The sequence below is a fragment of the Apodemus sylvaticus genome, chromosome 7, assembly GCF_947179515.1.
Source record: "Apodemus sylvaticus chromosome 7, mApoSyl1.1, whole genome shotgun sequence".
Taxonomy (NCBI): Eukaryota; Metazoa; Chordata; class Mammalia; order Rodentia; family Muridae; genus Apodemus; species Apodemus sylvaticus.
This window is the reverse complement of record NC_067478.1, coordinates 2,198,248-2,217,268: the sequence shown is the minus strand read 5'-3', so window position 1 is coordinate 2,217,268 and position 19,021 is coordinate 2,198,248. Positions and strand designations below refer to the sequence as shown.

Here is a 19,021-nt window from a genome sequence, read left to right as displayed (position 1 = left end):
CCTGGAGAGCATACCCCAGTATATAGGAATCATCTCCTAAAGGCTCTACTCTCCCCTGACAACACTGTCATGGGACCAAGCCTTAACACATAGGCATTGTGGGGCTTTCAAAACCCTCACTGTAACAATACCTCTGGCATTTGCTGCCACGGATAGCATCCATATGCAGGAGATGATAGGGACCTTGGAGTCAAGACTCCCTCTGAACTGCTGCATGGCAGCAAGTAGGAGCAGGGCAGTACTTACTCAGTGCCTATAAGATTCCCAGTGGAATGATTATAGGTATAGTGTGGCTGTGAACATAAGAGCTGCAAAGACTGGACTAGATCTTGTTGAAGAGTCTAGATTGTGGAGTCATTTCTGCATATTGTCTGGAACATACTGTTCTTTCTCTACCCCTATGAGACCAGGTATAGAAGCTGGTTGAGACTCATAGTTAAGTCAAAGCCCAGAATAATGTCTGTTTGAACTGTTGGCCACATGAGGGTGCCATTCCCTTCCCAGCTTTGTTTAAAAGCATTTCTTATACTTTTGCTTCTGGGAGCAGCCTGGATGGAGCCAGGTCTGTCAGCCAACCTGGAAGCTCAGTGACCATGTCTAGTGAGAGAAGTCCAGAGTCTGAAAGAGGTCATTTGATCTCCTGAAGCTGGAATTACAGTCATTTGGGAGCCAGGGATATGGATGCTGGGACTTGGAAACTACTCAGGTCTTCTTTTGTAAGAGCAGAAGATGCCCTTAATTGTACAACAGTCACTTTAATTCATCTGTTCTATTTGTTAGCACAGGTTCTTCAGACTTTATTCACTAGTGGATAACAGTGAAGTCAAGTTATCTTGAGATCACCATTAAGAATATTAGAATAAAATATAAAACTATAGTCAGGGTGGTGAGATGGCTCAGCAGGTGAGCAATTGGTGCTGAGCCAGATGATTTGAGTTGCATGCATGGGATCCACATGGCAGAAGGAGAGAGCAGACTCCAGCAGATTGTTGGACCTCCACATCCACACATATTCACACACACACACACACACACACACACACACATACACACACACACACACACACTCTAAATAAAATGTAAAAGTATATGAGAGTATCACATAAAGTAATCATTTTCATTTTCTCTTCTGTTTTGTGGCAAAACACCCCGACAAATGCTATTTCAAGGAAAAAATGGTTTACTTGGCTCACACTTCCAGGTTACATTTTATCACTGAGAGGAAGCCAAACTAGCCAGTGCTTGAAGCTAGTCACATCCTACCTACAGTCAAGAGGAAAGCCGTGACGCCGTGCATGTTAGTGCTTGACTGACTCTGTTTTATTCATTCCACAACTCTAGCCATTGAAATAGCTGCCCACTCAAGAGTGGGGCTTCCTAATGCAATACAATTAAGAATACACTTCACAGGCATACCCACAGGCCAGCCTGATATAGACAACTCCCCCACTGAGGATTCTTTCCAGGTGATTCTAGATGGTATCAAGTTGATTAAAATTAATCATACAGGGCTGCAGGGATGGCTCAGCATCTGAGAACACTGACTTTTCTTGCAGAGGACCTAGGTTTGATTCCCAGAACCCACATGGCAGCTCACAACCACCTATAACTCCAGTTTTAGAGGATCTGACGTCTGGCCTCCATGGGCACTGCACACACATGGGCATACATGAAAGGCAGACATGCATAACATAAATAAATCCAAAAATAAGTAAGCATCAAAGTAATGTTTCCTTAAGTATATCCATATATGTTTATGCAGAGGGTCATGGCACACTTGTATATATAATGTGGAGAGACAAAGAGATTCAAAACCAAATCCAGCTCTTTATTTTAACACTTGAGGAACACTGGTGGCTGCCCTGCCCCTATGCTTTTCACATTCCTCCTCCAGCCCCTGGGCTGCCAGCCCTTCTAGGATTCTCTACGTTCAGGCGGCAGTGAGCCCTGCCCCTGCCCAGTCCTGTCTCTCATTAGCTCCATGATTCACTTTCTAGCAGGTCGGCTTAGACTTTAAGCTGGCTTCCTGGCTTTGACTTCCCAACCTTGTCTCCTTCTCTGTAAATTTGCTCCTTGGCATTGTTTATGGTAATTCAATGCCACAATGTACAGAAAGCATTCAGGGCTGACTACTTTTGGCACAGCATCCTGCAGGGCTCCTATGTTCCCTATCAGCAATAACATGATATTGTTTATCTATCTGGGGAAGGCAACTCTTGGGAAGCCTGAGAGTGGCTCATCCATCTAGTGTTGATCCTGAGAGTTTAAATCCTGGCAGGTCATTTTCAGTTTGGTTCTAAGATTCTCTCCTACTGTCCTAACCTCCAGCCTTTGTCTGCCCCCCTTAAGAATTCCAAGTATCAGACTTCTTAGGGGCGATCTCTCAGTGGTCTAGGCCCTCCTTGGCAGCCACCAGCTGTTACCAGTAAGGCTAGCAGGGTCCTGCACTACAGATTGCAAGCCAGGTGTAGAGCCTCTAATCCGGCCCCATAGAGACTATCTACAGCCAGAGCAGTATCCAGTATTGATACCTTACTCTGGCCCCTTGAAAGAGGTTCTGCTTATTGTTAATATCCTTCAGTGGTTAAGGGATTTGCCTCCCAAACTGCCCTTGGGCACTGTGCCCAAAGCAACTGGAGAGGTGCCAATGGCAGATTGGTCTTCATGAGGTTTTGCAGTGGAGAGGGTCAGTGTAGGGAACCATTGTCCAAGGGCCCCACCCCATGTGTTGCACCCAAACGCCTTAGAGGCATGATTGGGGATCCTCTGAGCCCAGCCCAGGCGCTGAACCCAGGAGGGGGGGGGGGAGACTAGACGACTCTTTCCTTCCTAGCACCAGAGCCCTCACTCCAGGCAGCTTCTGCTGGCCAGAAGTGGGTAGGGCTTTTATTATGAAAGGGGCCTCCCCCTTCCGCACTTTCTGGGGACTGGGGAGGCTGGGCTGCACTGCTAGGCTGGGGCTTTGCAAACTCAGGCAAAGGTTCCCAGCAGTTGGAAGCGGCTTGTGGCAGCAGGACTCTGCAGACTCACTCGTAGACTCACATACGGAGTATCCTGTGTTGTGTCCTGCCCTGCAATCTGGAGGCAGGAAAGATGTGGACCTAAGGCCCAGCCCAGCCTGGGAAGGCTAGGCTCCAGGGATGAATCTGCCAGTAGGCTGAGCCCCAGGAACCTGCTGGAGGACATGGTAGGAGTTGCTGGACAGGGTGATGGGTCCAGGTGGGCGCCAGGGCAGGTGGCCTCCAAGTTGTGTGGAGGTACACACACAGTATCCCAGGACATGGTTATCCCTCAAGCATTTTCGTGGGGCCACAGTGACTTTCATTTGTGCCTAGAACTGGGGAGTCTTCACCAAGAACCCCTTACGTGTAGCTGAACAGTTATCTAGGCAAAATGCTTGCAGGAGAGGAAAGGATTCCCAAGTAGACCTGATGGGAAGGAGCCTCTCAAGTCACCTTCCTTCTCAAAGATGTGGAAATGTAATGGTGTTCTATGGCTAAGTGGTATATTGATGCTTAAAAAAATGCTTTGCATCACCTTTGAGTTCAAGTCTTACTGCCCCACCCCCTCTGCCTGCACTGAGTATAGAGTGGTTGTGGGGGTGCCCATAGGTCTGAGGAGTCACTGATAAAGTCTGGGACCTCTAGACTTGATTCTTTTCCAACCTCACAGGCACTAAGAGAGGAAAACAAGAATTTGAAAACCTGCCCTTGTGGTTTTAGCTGAGTTACTAATGTAAACCCTTAGGGCAGACTGATGTGCTCTCTGCTTCTGATAGAAAACCCGCAGCTCAGGTGCCAGGGTGTAAGTGAAAAGTGGGTTGGTGTGCCCTTGCCTGCTTCATGACTCCCCAAGGAATCCCTTTCTCTCCAGGTATTTGGGGAGGGGAGCAGATGGGAACTCCCATGGGCCAGGAACTCAGCTGACCTTTGTAGGAAGTAGGTCAACAAGGGAGTAGTTTCTGGTGCTGATGTGAGGGCCCTGACCAGTGAGAGCTGGGGGCTCAGCCTTGAGGCCTGGATTTGCTTCTGACCTCTCCACAGCCTTACAAGTTCTTTGCAAAGCTCCACATGAGTAGGAACTCTGAAGTCTGAGAAGAGGCATGGCTGGAGGTGCAGGGTGTGAACTGAGGTGCTGCTGGATTCCTGGTTTAGGGGCAAGTTTCCCATTCAAAAATTATGAGCCACAGCCATGTATTCTGGGGGGTGTTAGTGGTCTCTGGTCTCAGGCCATTTTTAGGAATCTCTTCTCCTTTCCACTACATAGGTTCTGGGGGTTGAGCTCAGCAAGGTGGTAACTGCCTTTATCCACTCAGCCATTTCAGTGGACAAAATTTTATAAAATATATTATCCTTCAGAACAAGGCTAAAAGATCTCTCTCCATTGGTCTTCTGAATTGGTCTTTTACAGTTACCTTTGTAATCATAAAAGCAGACTGGAAACAGTTCCAGTAATAAATGAGTGTGTTGCTATTCATCTTCCTGTACTGTCTTGCTTGGGATTTCTGATGCCAGAGCAATCACCTATTTCCCTACCTTCTGGCTTCAAGGCCTAGCTAGCCACCCCTGCTGAAGGGTGGTACCACCTGCACCCGGTGACACCTTTAGTCCACTTCGCTGTCATTGGCCATGGATTTGGGTTTCTCTTAAGTGGCTACTGGAAGGGGCTGTGTCACAGTGTTTACTTGTGGGCAGTTTCTGTTTGATTTGAAAGGTGTTTGCTTGCAATGGGCAAACATCCTCTCCAGTACCATCCAGAGAATTCACATCCCCGAGTCTTGGCTGGGACAGCAGGTTTGTGGCTTTGTGCTTAGGAGCCAAGTTGGGGAGCAATTTTTCCAGATATGCCATCAGCCAAGAGCTGACTAACAGCTATGGAGGGACTGGGACTAGGAAGGAGAGAGATGCATCTGTGGATGGCAACCAGAGAGGGAGGCATGGAGGTGCACCCCGCTAGCTCTGGAGAGCCTTTCTTGTGCACTGACCTGGTAGCATGGAGTGTCCCGGCACCCTAAGTGTGCCGTGAGATGGCTTTCCTCAGCAGTGCAGTGTTTCTTCTCCCTGGCATGGCAGCTGAAAGGCGGTAATCATGGTCAGGTGCTCATCACAGGCACAGGTTGAACTTTGTGCTCTGGCTAATGAGACTGTAGCCACAGAAGTCTGACTCCCTGCAGCTCCAGTCTTGGCTCTGCCTCACCAAACCATCAGGTGATTTCTCATGCTCTGGGCTGAAGGAGACTTTCATGTTCTCTGCAAGGAATGTAAAGTTGACTTGGTTCTTAAGAACGCTTGGTGACACATCTGAAATAGCACGCGTAGCCTCTGTAAGATGAGTTCTGAAAGTGAGGATTTCAAAACATACAGAGCCCACGGCTCTCCTCCTCCTTTCTCCAAGGGAAAGGAAGAGCTCCAGCCTGAGCTCACAGGAAAACCAGGAGGAAGGAGAGGAGAGAGATTGGGAGAGAAGTGTGTGTGTGTGTGTGTGTGTGTGTGTGTGTGAAGAGCAAGAGATGTGGTTTCTATGAAGCCCAGAGGTGCTGTGCTGTGTGTCAGGCCTTGTCAGGGAGGTGGCAGTATCTGTGATGGTCTGTATGGAGCGGGGCATGGTCTTAGGCCTGCTGTCCTCTGGTCTGCACAGTTTTTGGATTTCATCTTCAGTCTGCCTGGGTTTTCCTTGTAAGATTAAAAATGCTGTTGGTTTTTGGTTTTTTTATGAATGTAGAGTTGAGGCACAGTTCTGACAAACTGGCTTTTTAAAATCTGGTTGCTGCTGCTGCTGCTGCTTCAGATTTGATTATTAAACATTTCCCTACAGAGTTCTGCAGTACTTTTTTTTCCACCACTGTGACAGAATACCCAATCAAAAGCAAGTTGAAGGAAGAAGCTTTATTTTGGCCCACAGTGCTTTTCGTGGCTGGAGCCTCAGGCAGCCGGCCCTGAGAGGCAGAGGGGCGAGAGGGGCCGCAGGAGCCAGAGTGGGGCTTGAGTTGTGCAAGGCTGTGGTTGGAATCCTTCCATTCTGGGGCCCGCGGAGCTGAGTCTGCAAGCAGTCTGTGAGCTGGAGGCTGGGATGGCTGTGCAGGAGTCATGCGACGCCTACACTGGGGGTGGGAGACACAGTCTTCTTCCTGGACAGAGCTGCTCTGTTCTCCACACAGAGGCTTGGTGTGTGCTTGCTGGGGACCGGGGCCCTGCTCAGTCACTGGCCACCACAGGGCTTCTCCACGGGCATCCCAGGAGCTTCCTTTAGCCTTTGCACAGCAGACTTTCTGCAGGTATTGGTCCAGTTGGACCTGGTGGTCAGCCATCCCCATTTCTCCCCAGATCCTACTGCAACTACAAAGACACTATTGTATCCTTTCATTCCTCTCCCCTGGGAGCAGGCATGGCCGACAAGTGCGGTGATACCATGGCTACTCACTTCCTTGAGAGTCAGGAGAAGTTGCGAGCTCCTCTCACATTCACTGACCTTGAATGGTAGCAATGGTCTTAGACTCTCACTGTACCTTCCTTGGTATAGTTTTAAATCACAAAGGGCTCAGAAGGTGGGTTCGGATGGAGGCCTCCCTCTGTCCTACTGTGAGAGAGGGCCCTATGCCCATACCAGACGGAGGTCCACAGGGGGTACAGGCCAGACATCATGCTATGAGTCTGTAGTGCTTCCAAGGAGCTAGGAAGAAACACAGCCACAAGCAGAGCACTGCCTGAGTCCATCTGGAGTTAGAGCAAGGAGCGCAGCCTGCCAGCTCTGCGCACGTGAAGGAGGCGGGACAACCAAAAGAGACACTTACACAGTCACCAACAGCAGCTCACAAATCAAGGAGCGGGTTAAAATTAGGGAAATAAGTAATCTGGCTTCTTTAAAGATTTAGTTATGTGAATATGTTTTTATTTTAATCCCAGGTGTGGGGTATGGGGCTGCTTCAGATTGTCACAGCAGCTGACGGATTTGTCTCATGCTCTGGCAGGGGAGTGATTCTGCCAGCTGAAGATAATTTACACCGGAATTCTGGGGACTCTTCGGAGGGTATAAAAATGCCAGAGCTCTGAGAGAGGAGTTGACTGCTGTCCCCTTCTCCATTTCCCTCTAACCCTCTTTCTTATCTACCTGGTTCTGAGGGGTTGGAAGGGATTGGGGTGGAGAAGGGTGATAGATATAACAACCTGATAAAGTAGCTAAAAGTATGGCTACAAGGCCGCCTTCAAACTCTGCCCACCTGAGACTCGTCCATGAACATTTAAACCCTAGCCTCAGTTTTCCTTGCAGATCACAGTGTCTGCTGGTAGGGATGTGTACACAGAGCTAGAAGCTCCTCTGCACCATGTGTTGGCAGACAGCCACATCCAGTAATGGGAGCCGGAATGTTGTCCTTGAGATGGCAAAGGAGGCCCGAGTTTGACTTCAGTGCCTGCCAGCAATGGGTCCTTCAGGGCACCACATGGCATAAGCATCAGGAGTCCTGCCACCCAAGGTCCCAGATAGAAGGGGCTGGAGCAGAGACAACTGCTTTGATATCGGCCCTGTTGTCTTTCCCCAGAAAAGTGAACTAGAGAGCACAGGCCCAAGGATTCTTGACCTGTGGCCCAGGCATAGAATTCAGGGAGCCCTAAGCTTGCTTGAAACATGTTAACACCTTCATTTCGGAAGAATTCTAACCAAATCTTGAGTTTCTTTGATAAGGAATGTGGTCCCCTGTGGCTTTGCCACCCAGAGAAGTCACTGGCATTTTCTGTCAGGAGAGCAGAAATACACCATAAAGTCACAGCTTTGAAAGCCCACTGCTCCGTGTGCCTAGGGTGCTCACAGGGATAGGGCGCATGTTCATTTTTATGAGCATGTTTTAAGCTGCCCATTTGATTGCCACTAATGACCTCTGTGACCCTGCGTCCTGCATTTGTCTGTTTAAGAACCCCCCATCCATGGCTTCATAGACCAAATAATCTCCATTCTAAATATTAGGAAAATTTAGACTGTTTCTGTGTTGTATCTGCTGAGATCTGCTCACTTGGAGACTCAAAGCCACTTTGCCTCAAAGAACTCTTATAATGTCCTGGACCATTCGCTATCACATGACAGATACATCCATCTGTCATGATGGCTGTAACTCCAGCTTCTGAGAGGTTGTTTCAGTCAGGGTTTCTATAACATGTGGTTAGACACCATGACCAAAACAACTTGAGGAGAAAAGGATTTCTTTTAGCTTACAGTTCTGTCACAGATCATTGATGAGAAAGTTAGGGCTGGAACCCTAGCAGGGCAGAACCTGGAGTCAGGAGCTGATGCAGAGGCAATGCGGGGTGCTTCTTATTGGCTTGTTCCTCAACATTTGCTTAGCCTGCTTTCTTATAGCACCCTGAACCACCAGCCTGGGGATGACCCCGCCCACAATGGGCTGGGCCCTCCCCTGGCCCACCCAAATCACTAATTATGGAAAGCACTCCAGGCTCACCCACAGACCAGTCTGGTGAGGAGCATCTTAGTCATTGTCCTATTGCTGTGAGGAGACATTAAGACCATGGCAAATCTTGTAAAAGAAAGCAGTTAACTGGGGCTTATTTACAGTTCAGAGGTTGTCAACATGGTGGTGAGCATGGTGGCATGCCAGTGCAGGAGGAGTCACTGAGAGTTCTACATCCTGATCCTTGGGCAGAGAGGGTGAGAGCTGGAGATGGCTATGGGCTTTTGAAGCCTCAAAGCCCACCCGCAGTGACAGACCCCTTCCAGCAAGACCAGATCTCCTAATCCTTCTAATCCTTTCAAACAGTTCCACTCCCTGGAGACTAAGCATTCACGTATATGAGCCCATGGGCCCTATTCTCATTCAAATCACCACAGGAGGTCATTTTCTCAATGGGGCTCCTTCTTCCCAAATGACTTAAGCAGTGTCAAGTTGACATAAAACAAGACAGCACAGAGTTGAGGAAGAAATATTGTTCCAAGTTCAAGGCAAGCCTTGGTTACAAAGTGAGAGCCTGTCTCAAACAAGAAACTTTAAAACAAGCAAACAACACAAACATCTAAAAACCAAATCAAGCAACAAAAGCCAAAGAATCTCCAACAACCGTCTACTGTGCGCTGGGCACCATGCTCGCTGGCCATGACATGACTGTTCCCCTCAGCAGCAAGGACAGCCCAGGGCTTTGTTGCATTGCATCATTACAGAGTAATGTTATAATCCTGCTAAAACTGAGATTTCAAGACTCCTTATTCATTATTTCATTGAATCCTTAATCCTTTAGGTGCATAGGCTATAATTATTGGATGCATTTTAAAGATCAGGTCTAAAGATAGAGACTTGCCCTGTCTGAGTACCGGCCAAGTGAGTCTCCAGCCTTGCATCTCCTCTTCCCATGAGACACAAGAGAGACACCTTTTCCCACAACAATCTCCTCAGACCTCTTTCCAGAAGCATCTCTGTTCTTACAGACATAAGCCATGTTTTAAGCTCAGATTATTTATTTCCCTAATTTTAACCCTCTCCCTGATTTGTGAGCTGCTGTTGGTGACTGCAAATGTCTCTCTTGGTTATCCCACCAAGAGGGCCATTCACTCCTTCACGTTCGCAGGGCTGGCAGACTGAGCTCCTTGCTCTAACTCCAGATGGACTCAGGCAGTGCTCTGCCTGCGACTGTGTTTCTTCCTAGCTCCTTGGAGGCGCTACAGACTCATAGCATGATGTCTGGCCTGTACCCCCCCACCCCCACCCCCATGGACCTCTGTCTGGTATGGGCATGAGGCCCTCCCTCATGGTAGGACAGAGGGAGGAGGGGCCACCAGCCTTAGGCTTGAGATAAGAAGCAAGAAGGTTGTATTGGAGGCTTCCTGTGCTTTTTAAATTCAGCTTTCTCCCTAATTAGACAATGAATTCCTGGAAGGCAGCAGCCTAATGTGTATGATTCCTCCCACAGTGCCCAGCACAGTGCAGTGCAAGTACAGAGGACTTGTCAAAATTCTTTTCCCTCCCTGCTCCTTCTCTCCCCTCTCTTCTCTTCCTCTCCTGTCTTGTTTTTCTTTTTGAGACCCGGGCTGGTCCTAGACTCTTTCCCTCTGACCTCAACCTCCTGAGTTCTGGGACAGCCAGTGTTTTATCTGTCTAGTTAAGACTCTCACATGTTATATTCAGGTCTCCTGGAGTTGCCTGGTGGGATATGAGAATTGTTGTTTCTGTGCTCTAACACAGTAGCTGCCCATGAGTGGCAAATGAGCTCTTAGAATGTGGCCAGTGTCCCCAGGAACAAATGTGCTGTTGTTACTGAGCTCAAATGCAGATGGATGGTCACACAAGGACAGTGGCTCTTGTACTCAGGGTAGCCCTGGACTGATAACTGCGCGCTGAATAGCTGGTGGACCAGGATGCTGGCGTCAGAAAGGGAGTGGGCCTGGCAGAGAGGACAGATAGACCTGTGTGTCTTTTGTCTTCTCAAGTTTAAATGGCATCTTCTGATGAAAAAAGTGAGGGAAATAAATTGTCAAAGGCAGGTTAGTTCTAGAAGGTGATGGCTCTGTGTATATGTGTGCTATGTGTGTGCACATGTGTGTGGTGTGTGCTATGTGTATGCACAGGTGTGTGCTGTGCATATGTGTGCGCATGTGTGTGTGCTGTGTATGTGTGCTATGTGTATTCATGTGTGTATATGCACATGTGTGTGCACATGTGTGTGGACATGTGTATATTACTGTGTGTGCACATGTGTGTGCTATGTATATGCACATGTATGTGTATTGTGTATCTGCTGTGTGTGGACATGTGCATAAGTACTGTGTGCACATATGTGTGTTATGTGTGTACACATGTGTGTACTGTATGTATATTTGTGTGTAGTATATGTGTATATGTATGTGTGCATGGCACACTGTGGGGGTGCTGAGGCAAGCCACCCAGTTATGGTCAGGAGGAGCCGTGTTCCACGCTAGCTGTGAGGATGTACGCACTTGCCCTGGGAAGCTGCAAATGTGATTGTTTTAAAAAAAAAAAATAGGATTTTCAACGTCAGCTCAGATTTATTTAAAATACTTCAGGCCAAACAAAACACATGTTCAGGCCAGAACTGACCAGTGGGTCTGGTTTGCAAACTTCGTCCAGTCCTGTAAGTTCTTACCACATGCTGGTGGCTGGAGTGGGTGTTAGAGACAGGGGAGCTGGATTATCTCCTGTTATCAAGAGTTCCTTCAGAAGAGGGGAGATTTGAGATGGGAAGATGCAGTCAAGCCCCCTCCATCTCTGTGACTGGGCATCTGAGTGAGCAGCCAGAGAAGAAGTATTTGAAGGTTGGGGGCAGCAGCCAGAAAGCAAAATGTCTTTACTTTTTTCAGTGGCATTTCTCACTCTGCTCCACCTCAGCCCCAGTCCTAGTCATTTGAGAGCAAAATGTGTGGCAGAGGAAATTTCTAACAAATGACGGGTTTCCAGCATTCCATCTTGCCTGCAGTGTCCCCACACTGGTGCTCTTGTGAGCTGGTACTACAGCTGAGTCTGAAGGGAGGAGGCTTCCAGGGTGAGTGGGTCATTGCACCCCACTGTACACTCAGGAGGAGCAGGTAGAGGGTCACATTCCCCCAGTAAGGGTGCTGCTCCCATGGAGGTTCCCGTGACTGCTGTAGAACCGCCATCATGGTCAACAGAAGGAGACCAACAACAGCTGGGGCTCTATCTGGTTAACTTAGGTCTCGTATCCAAACAGTAGCCAGGCCTGACCCCTCTGAGATCAGACCAGATCTGGCGATTTAGAGCATTCAGGATGAGAGGACCACAAGTGGATTTGTTTATTTCTGAGGTGACTCTCTTGGCTGCGGAAGTCAATGTTGGCGATTCTTAGGGTTCTCCCAGAAGAAGATCAACCTCATCTGTCCCGTAATTGTGTCTCTGGAGGTAAGGAGGTTATATGAAAGCTAGGGAAGGGGTCTTGTGAAGTCACAGAAAGGAACTGTGTGAAGTCACAGGAAGGGACTGTGTGAAGTCACAGGAAGGGACTGTGTGAAGTCACAGGAAGGGACTGTGAAGTCACAGGAAGGAACTGTGTGAAGTCACAGGAAGGAACTGTGTGAAGTCACAGGAAGAGACTGTGATGTCACAGAGAGGGACAGTGTGAAGTCACAGGAAGGGACAGTGTGATGTCACAGGAAGGGACTGTGTGACATCACAGGAAGAGGCTGTGAAGTCTCAGGAAGAGACTGTAAAGTCACAGGAAGGGACTGTGTGAAGTCACAGGAAGGGACTGTGTGACATCACAGGAAGAGGCTGTGAAGTCACAGGAAGCTTGGAGAAGGGGCTGAGACTAGCAGGAAGGAGCAGCCACAGGATTGCATGAAGGCTAGGGAAGAGAGCTCTGTGAACTCAGGGCTTCACGAGGTCTTGAATGTGGAACTGTGTCTGGAACAACCAGCAAACAGCACCTACCTGGTCCTCCTGGTTTTGTTTGCCTATTTGTTTGAGTCCATAGATAATTAGGAAGTGACTTTGGATGTTGGCTCTCAAATGTGCCCAGATAGGAAGGAGTCAGATCCTCACATTTCTAATTTATATTGATCGTCTTCTGATTATAAAAATTAAGTAAAAACACAAACAAGAGACAGAGCAGGTTTTGTTTTGAGTGAATATATTCAAATATATGCTCAAAACATTTTCATTCCCTTCAGTGATTTTTGCTGTTGTGCCCAACAGCAGCCACACACCTTTGGTTTCTTCTTTGTCTCCCATCACTGATGAACTGGCCAGTTCTAAACAGTTAAGTCTCCATTCAGAGCCAGGCCAGTGCTCAAACCCAACATCTTCCCCACAAGTTCAGGCCAGGGTGCCCTCCCAGGGCCTGGGCCTGGCTGAGCCTGCGCCTTGCTGGGCCCGGCCCGGCCGGTGCTGTCCTTCAGGACCCTTGCTCCCCTCCCCTCCCCTGGGAACAGTCACTGCACTAGCCTCTGGCCCATAACTCTGGCAGGAGGATCAACAACTTAATATAAGCGAGTCCCCCACGCAGCCCCAGGCATACAGGGAGCAGCAAGTGAACGGTCAGTTTCCATTTCTTAGCTTCTCTTCCTTCAAATTGGCTGAGCCAGAAATTACAGGGGTGAAGGCCCTGTCCTGCCTTGGAGTTGTTGATGTGGAAAGAAAATCATGCTCCCCCAAGGGCTGAGCACTGGAGCCGGGTCAGTTGGTGGCTTTGGAGACAGACAGCTTGGGACTCTGCCCGCAGTGGAAGGGACAGCTCAGCCTCCTGATGCTCCACAGATCTGATCAGGGATGGTCTCTGTGTGCCTGGTGGCTCTGCGGCTGGGCCCATCATCTTAGTTCCAGAGGCCAGTGCCCAAACTGTATTCCTTGTTCTGTCTTAGGAAAACAAGGACGTCAGGGTCCCACAGCCACAGAAACGTGTGCCGATGGTGACATGTGGCTTTAATCTGTCTCTGAAAGCCAGCTCATGTGTTCCTTCTCATCCCAGCCAGATTTTCCTCATGACAGTTATTTAACAAAACCAGAGGAAAATGACACAGGATCTCAACATTCCAGACTCTGGCAGCCCCAGTCTTGGCCAGTAGTCATGGCTCAGGGGTCGGTGATAGGGGGTAGAGGGGTCAGAAAGGGACGAAGGTCAGAGGACAAGGCTTGGTACGTATTTAAAAATGACCCGGAATCACAGCCAGAGCAGTCATCTACTAACAAACATACAAACTCAGCACAGGACTCAACACTGTCATTGGACATATACACACAGAGTCACACGCACAGACTCACACACACAATCACACACACATTCAGACAGGACTCATAACACTGTCATTGGACACACACACAGAGTCACACACATACACACACTCAGACAGGACTCGTAACACTGTCATTGGACACACATTCACACATACACACATGCACACACACATGGTCACACACACTCTCAGACAGCACTTATAACACTGTCATTGGATACACACACACACAGTTACACACACACTCAGACAGGACTCATAACACTGTCATTGGACACACACACAGAGTCTCACACACACACACAGTCACATACGCTCAGAGAGGACTCATAACACTGTCTTTGGACACACACTCAGACAGGACTTATAACACTGTCATTGGACACACACACAGTCACACACACACTCAGCACAGGCCTTTCATAGACACATGATCACTCGACTCATACACACATATATGTACACCACATACTTTATCACAGGACACACATACACACACACACAGGATTTACACACTTAAGGCACACTATGCACACTTACTGTTGTATGACATACACTCAGGCATATGCACACACACACAAAATAAGCAAAACGTTAAGAATTAAGAAACTAAAACAAGCCGGGCGGTGGTGGTGCATGCCTGTAATCCCAGCATTCTGGGAGGCAGAGGCAGGCAGATTTCTGAGTTCGAGGCCAGCCTGGTCTAAGGAGTGAGTTCCAGGACAGCCAGGGCTACACAGAGAAACCCTGTCTTGAAAAAAACAAATCCAAAAAACCAAAAGAACAGAAACAAAACAAAACAAAAAAACAAACAAAAAAAGAAACTAAAACAAAAGCCCTAGCTGTGAGGAGGTGCATCTGTCTTGGCCTCTCTCTCCTCATCCCCTCTGGCTCGCTCTCTCTCCTCATCCCCTCTGGCTCACTCTCCCACATGCTGTTGTCAAGGCTCCCCCTCCTGCCTCCCTCTCATCTTCAGACAGAACCTCTGCGGACTGACGCTTCAGCCCGGTGGCCTCCTCAATGCCCATACTTGAGGTTTTAGAATAAAAAAGCCTTTCATGCCTCTGCCTTGGGAATGCCCACTTTTTATTCCAATCTTACAGTGTGCCCAGACCTGAGGGGGTGGTTTTTAGACCCCAGAAAGAGAAGAGGGTGTCTGGAGAATGGGGGCATGTCACCTTTCTCCTCTCAAAAAACAACTTAGGGGAGGGGGTTGTTTGACTCCTGGTCTGAGAAGGGAGGCGCCCAGGGATGCGCTGCCCACTAGGCAGGGAAGCCCTGGCAGCCAAGCATGAGGGGGCTGGTCATATCGCAGCCACAGCGAGGGAGCTGAGAAAGGACAGGATGTAGACGGCAAGCCTCAAGACCCACCTACACCAGTGACTCTCTTCCTCCATCAAGACTTCCTAAAGGTCCCACAGCTTTCTGAAGCAGGGCCGACTGCTGAGGACCGAGTGTTCAAATGCAAGTGGGTGCCCTGCACCACAACAGGAGAGAGCAGTGGGCGCCCAGCGCTCATAGGAAGGTCGTAGCAGGGACACCAACATGTGTGGGAGGGGCGTAGCGGGGACCCAACACTCATGGGAGGGGCACAGCAGAGACCCCAATGCTCATGGAAAGGGCACAGTGGGGACCCCAACGCTCATGGGAGGGGCACAGCAGGGACCCCAACGCTCAACGGAGCAATGGAGGAGTGCAGCAGGCCCATTAATAATTCGATTCATTTAGCCCTCCTGTGGTCCCTCTGAGTAATCCTGTTACTCTTTCGCGTGTCTTCCATATTGTTCATAGCTTTGGAAGCTCACACCCGGGCGGGTGCCTAGACTGCGCACTTTCTGCAGCTCAGGGAGGTTGTAGCTATTGGCCCATGGCATCTTCCCCAGGAACTGAAAGGCCTCCTGGTGACAGGCAGAGAGTAGGGATGAGAGAGGAGAGTGGTTGCAGAGCCCCTCCTGCGCAGCCCTCTCAGGGCAGAGGATGCAGCCCTAGGATATTGAGATTTGTCAGGAGAGTGGTTATGGCAGGCAGGGGAGGTCAGCTCAGGTTCTACCCGTAGACTCTAGAATATTCTACATTACGAGCCTTCCCCTTTCATGTACACTTTGTTATTTAGCTGCATATTTGTCTTTAGAGATTTTTTTTTTTCAGCTGGATCAAAGCCGCTTTTCCCAAAGCCTCCTGTGTGTGGCCCTGCAGACGGCATCTGCTCACAGCCATTCTGAGCCTCTCTCTCTCTGCTCGCTTGCCAACCCCCCCCACCCCCCCCAGGCTTCCTGAAGCCAAGTAAGGCTGACAGCAGGATCCACCCCATTCTTCCTGGCCCGTCTCAGAAGCTAATTTATTTTTCTTGGAGTATCCAGTCCTTTGAGAAGACAGATTATGAATTCAACTTCAAAACACATTTTTTTTTCTTTAGAAGAAGAAAAATCCAAACAAATGTTCCTGTGGGCACCTTTGCTCTCAGTGTTACCTGAACGTTTCTATCCCTGCCAGCTCGATGGGCCCGATCCTCCTGCTCTAAACTTCAAAATAAGATTTATATAATTCCAGTTTGTCTAGTTGTTCTTATGGCTAAGGAAGTTACCAGGCCATGGAAATGGATAGTGAGAAGTGGGGCCCAAAGTCCTCTCTGGTGTCATTTGTAGAAATGCCCAAGTGTGTCTGCAGAGATGTGCACACTGAGAGTTCAGCACACTGTTGTGTGGTATGTCTCAGATTAGGGTCATGGCTGACTGCAGGGAGAAGGGGGCGTGTCTCCCCGGCTCTGTCCTGTCCGTCAGTGTCTGTCTCTGTGTATTTCTGAGTGTATAGGTACCCCATGGAAGCTGGAGGAGCTGACTGATCTCATGCTACTGGACTTTTAAGCAGCTGTTAGCTGCCCAGTGTGGGTGCTGGGAACGGAACTCAGGTGCACTGGAAGAGCAGAATGGACTTCAACGGCTGGGCCCCTTGCCCTGCTTTTCCTAGCATGACTTGGTCTCCTTTCTGCGAATCATTTATTTGTGTCTGAAGTGCTAACAGAGGCCTCAGAATTGAGAGGAATGGGGTCAGCATGAGGTGGTGGGTAGAGAGATCCATTGCGAGGCGTGGCGGACACAGTTGTGTGGTGGCATATCCAGAGAGGTAAGGTTTGCGATAAGCGTCTGTGAAAGGCAGGCTAAGAAGCAAGCCAAGCTCTGACACGGGTGCAGCTGGCTGGCTGCCATGTTCCTGTGAGTGGCAGCTGTGCCCTGCTGCTGCTGCTGCTGCTGCTTCTTCTTCTTCTTCTTCTTCTTCTTCTTCTTCTTCTTCTTCTTCTTCTTCTTCTTCTTCTTCTTCTTCCTGTCCCCCATGCTCTGCTCACTGCCATTGCTGTCCTGTGTTTTGGAGCAGATGACTGTCCCAGGTCTTACACTATCTTTTTTTTACCCCCTCCTCAGGCGTCTTGGCTCTGGAAAAGGCTTCGTGGCAGGAAGCGGCCAGTGGTGGCCTTCTGCCTCTTGATGATCCTGTCTGCAGTGGCTGTCACTCACTTTCCTCCGAAACATCCAGCTTCCACCCCAGGACAGAGGCTCACGGAGCCGCGAAGGGGAACTGGAGTGTCTGACCTCAGGATTCAGCAGACGTTGAACTCCAGCCTGAGGCGGCCAGCAAGGAACCTGGGCCTCTGGACTGGACAGGCTTTTCCCAGAAATTCCATCTTGGTCTGTGCCAAGAAGCAAAGCCACAGAAGGCACGTGGACAGAAGCAGACACCCGCTGAGTGTCTGGAGAGATGTTGCTGTGGCAGGAGATCCGACTCTCAGGGCCCAGCATCATGAGCTTCTAATAGAAGAGGCGGTAGGAGATGCAGGAGGCACAGCTCTGGACCATCTCGGGCATGATGGTTTAGTCCAGCAGTCACAGAGCAAGACAGTCACCACGGCTATCCCACGCACAGAGAGAAGTCACACATCTTTCCAGGCACTGAGAGATACTGCTGCAGCGAGCTTTAGGCCTCAGCCAGCAGGGGGTGGGAATCCTCTGCCGAGAGCCAAGGGCAGAGTCTTGACTGGTGGGAAGGCTGGGGGTGCCACCTCAGGGTCAGGGGCCCCATGGTGGCCTGGCTCTGCTGAGGACCTGCACAAGTCCCCATGGTGTGGTTCCGAGACCCCTGGACTGGGCAGCACTGCAGTGCGGGGAGAGGCTCCACCATGGTTCACGGAACATGATGTCCAGACTCTCTGGCTACTGACCCACGGGGAGGTGGTAGGCAAAGCCAGGGTCCCTGCCCATGGGCAGGTGCTGCAGGTTGGACTATCTGCTGGGGATGCCCTCCAGGACATATCTCCTCTCAGGCTCAGCCAGCTCTGCTCCCAGGGTCTCTGTGGCCTGATTAAGAGGCCCAGGGACCTGCATGAAGTCCTGTCCTTCCACGTGGACCGTGTGCTGGGACTCCAGCGGAGCCTGCCTGCCGTAGCCCGCAGCTTCCACAGTCCCCTTCTGCCCTACCGTTACACAGATGGCAGTGTGAGGCCCATCATCTGGTGGGCACCGGATGTGCAGCACCTAAGAGACCCAGATGAGGACCAGAACTCTCTGGCTTTGGGCTGGCTGCAGTACCAGGCCCTGCTGGCTGGAGGCTGCAGCTGGCCAGGCCAGATCCCATGCCCGGGAATTCACCATGCTGAGTGGGCACGTTTGGCTCTCTTTGACTTTCTGCTTCAGGTAGGTGTGGTTGGGCAGTGGGGTGGAGGGGGTGGAGTTAGGGGGTCCCAGGTGAAGGCCAGGGTGCCCACTCCCCATGGTGCTAGCCTTTTGACCAAGTAACTTATAATTTTCCTGCCTGTTTATCTTGTGGTACCCTAGAAAAGGGCTGTCTCTCCTGTGGTATCCTAGAGCAGGGATGGTCTATCCTGTGGTACCCTAGAGCAGAGATGGTCTATCCTGTGGTACCCTAGAGCAGGGCTTCTTAGACATTTTCTACTCAGAGACAGGATATATGGCTCAATGGTTAAGAACATTGGCTACTCTCGCTGAGCACCAGGACCCGATTCCCAAGACTGCTATGGAGGCTCACAATGAGCTCTAACTCCAGTCCCAGGGCATCTGATGCAGTCTTCTGGACTCTTCAGGCACCACAGATGCCCAGAGTATGCAGACAAACATGCGGGCAAAACATCCAAACAGCAGCAAAAAACCCAACCACTATCAAAAAGACTCAACAAACCAACCAATCAAACAAAAACAAAGAAAACACCCTCAATCTGTGACCCCATCTTATCTAAGAAATTTAATCCTGGGTAAATGGGAGTGTAAAATAGGTATATGAATAAAACATTTAAGAATGATAAGTTATAAAGAAA

General features: G+C 49.7%; 1 protein-coding gene across 1 annotated transcript in view; it reads left to right on the top strand.

The window, feature by feature from the left end:
• The first annotated feature begins 2,937 nt into the window (after window positions 1–2,937).
• The window catches only part of Gask1a (golgi associated kinase 1A), a 29,579-nt gene continuing 13,495 nt past the window's right edge, over window positions 2,938–19,021 (top strand). Inside the window, exons 1-2 of the mRNA XM_052186922.1 lie at window positions 2,938–3,187; window positions 17,118–18,383. Coding sequence (XP_052042882.1) covers window positions 3,185–3,187; window positions 17,118–18,383 — 1,269 coding nt within the window. The 5' untranslated portion in view covers window positions 2,938–3,184. The remainder of the gene's footprint in view (window positions 3,188–17,117; window positions 18,384–19,021) is intronic.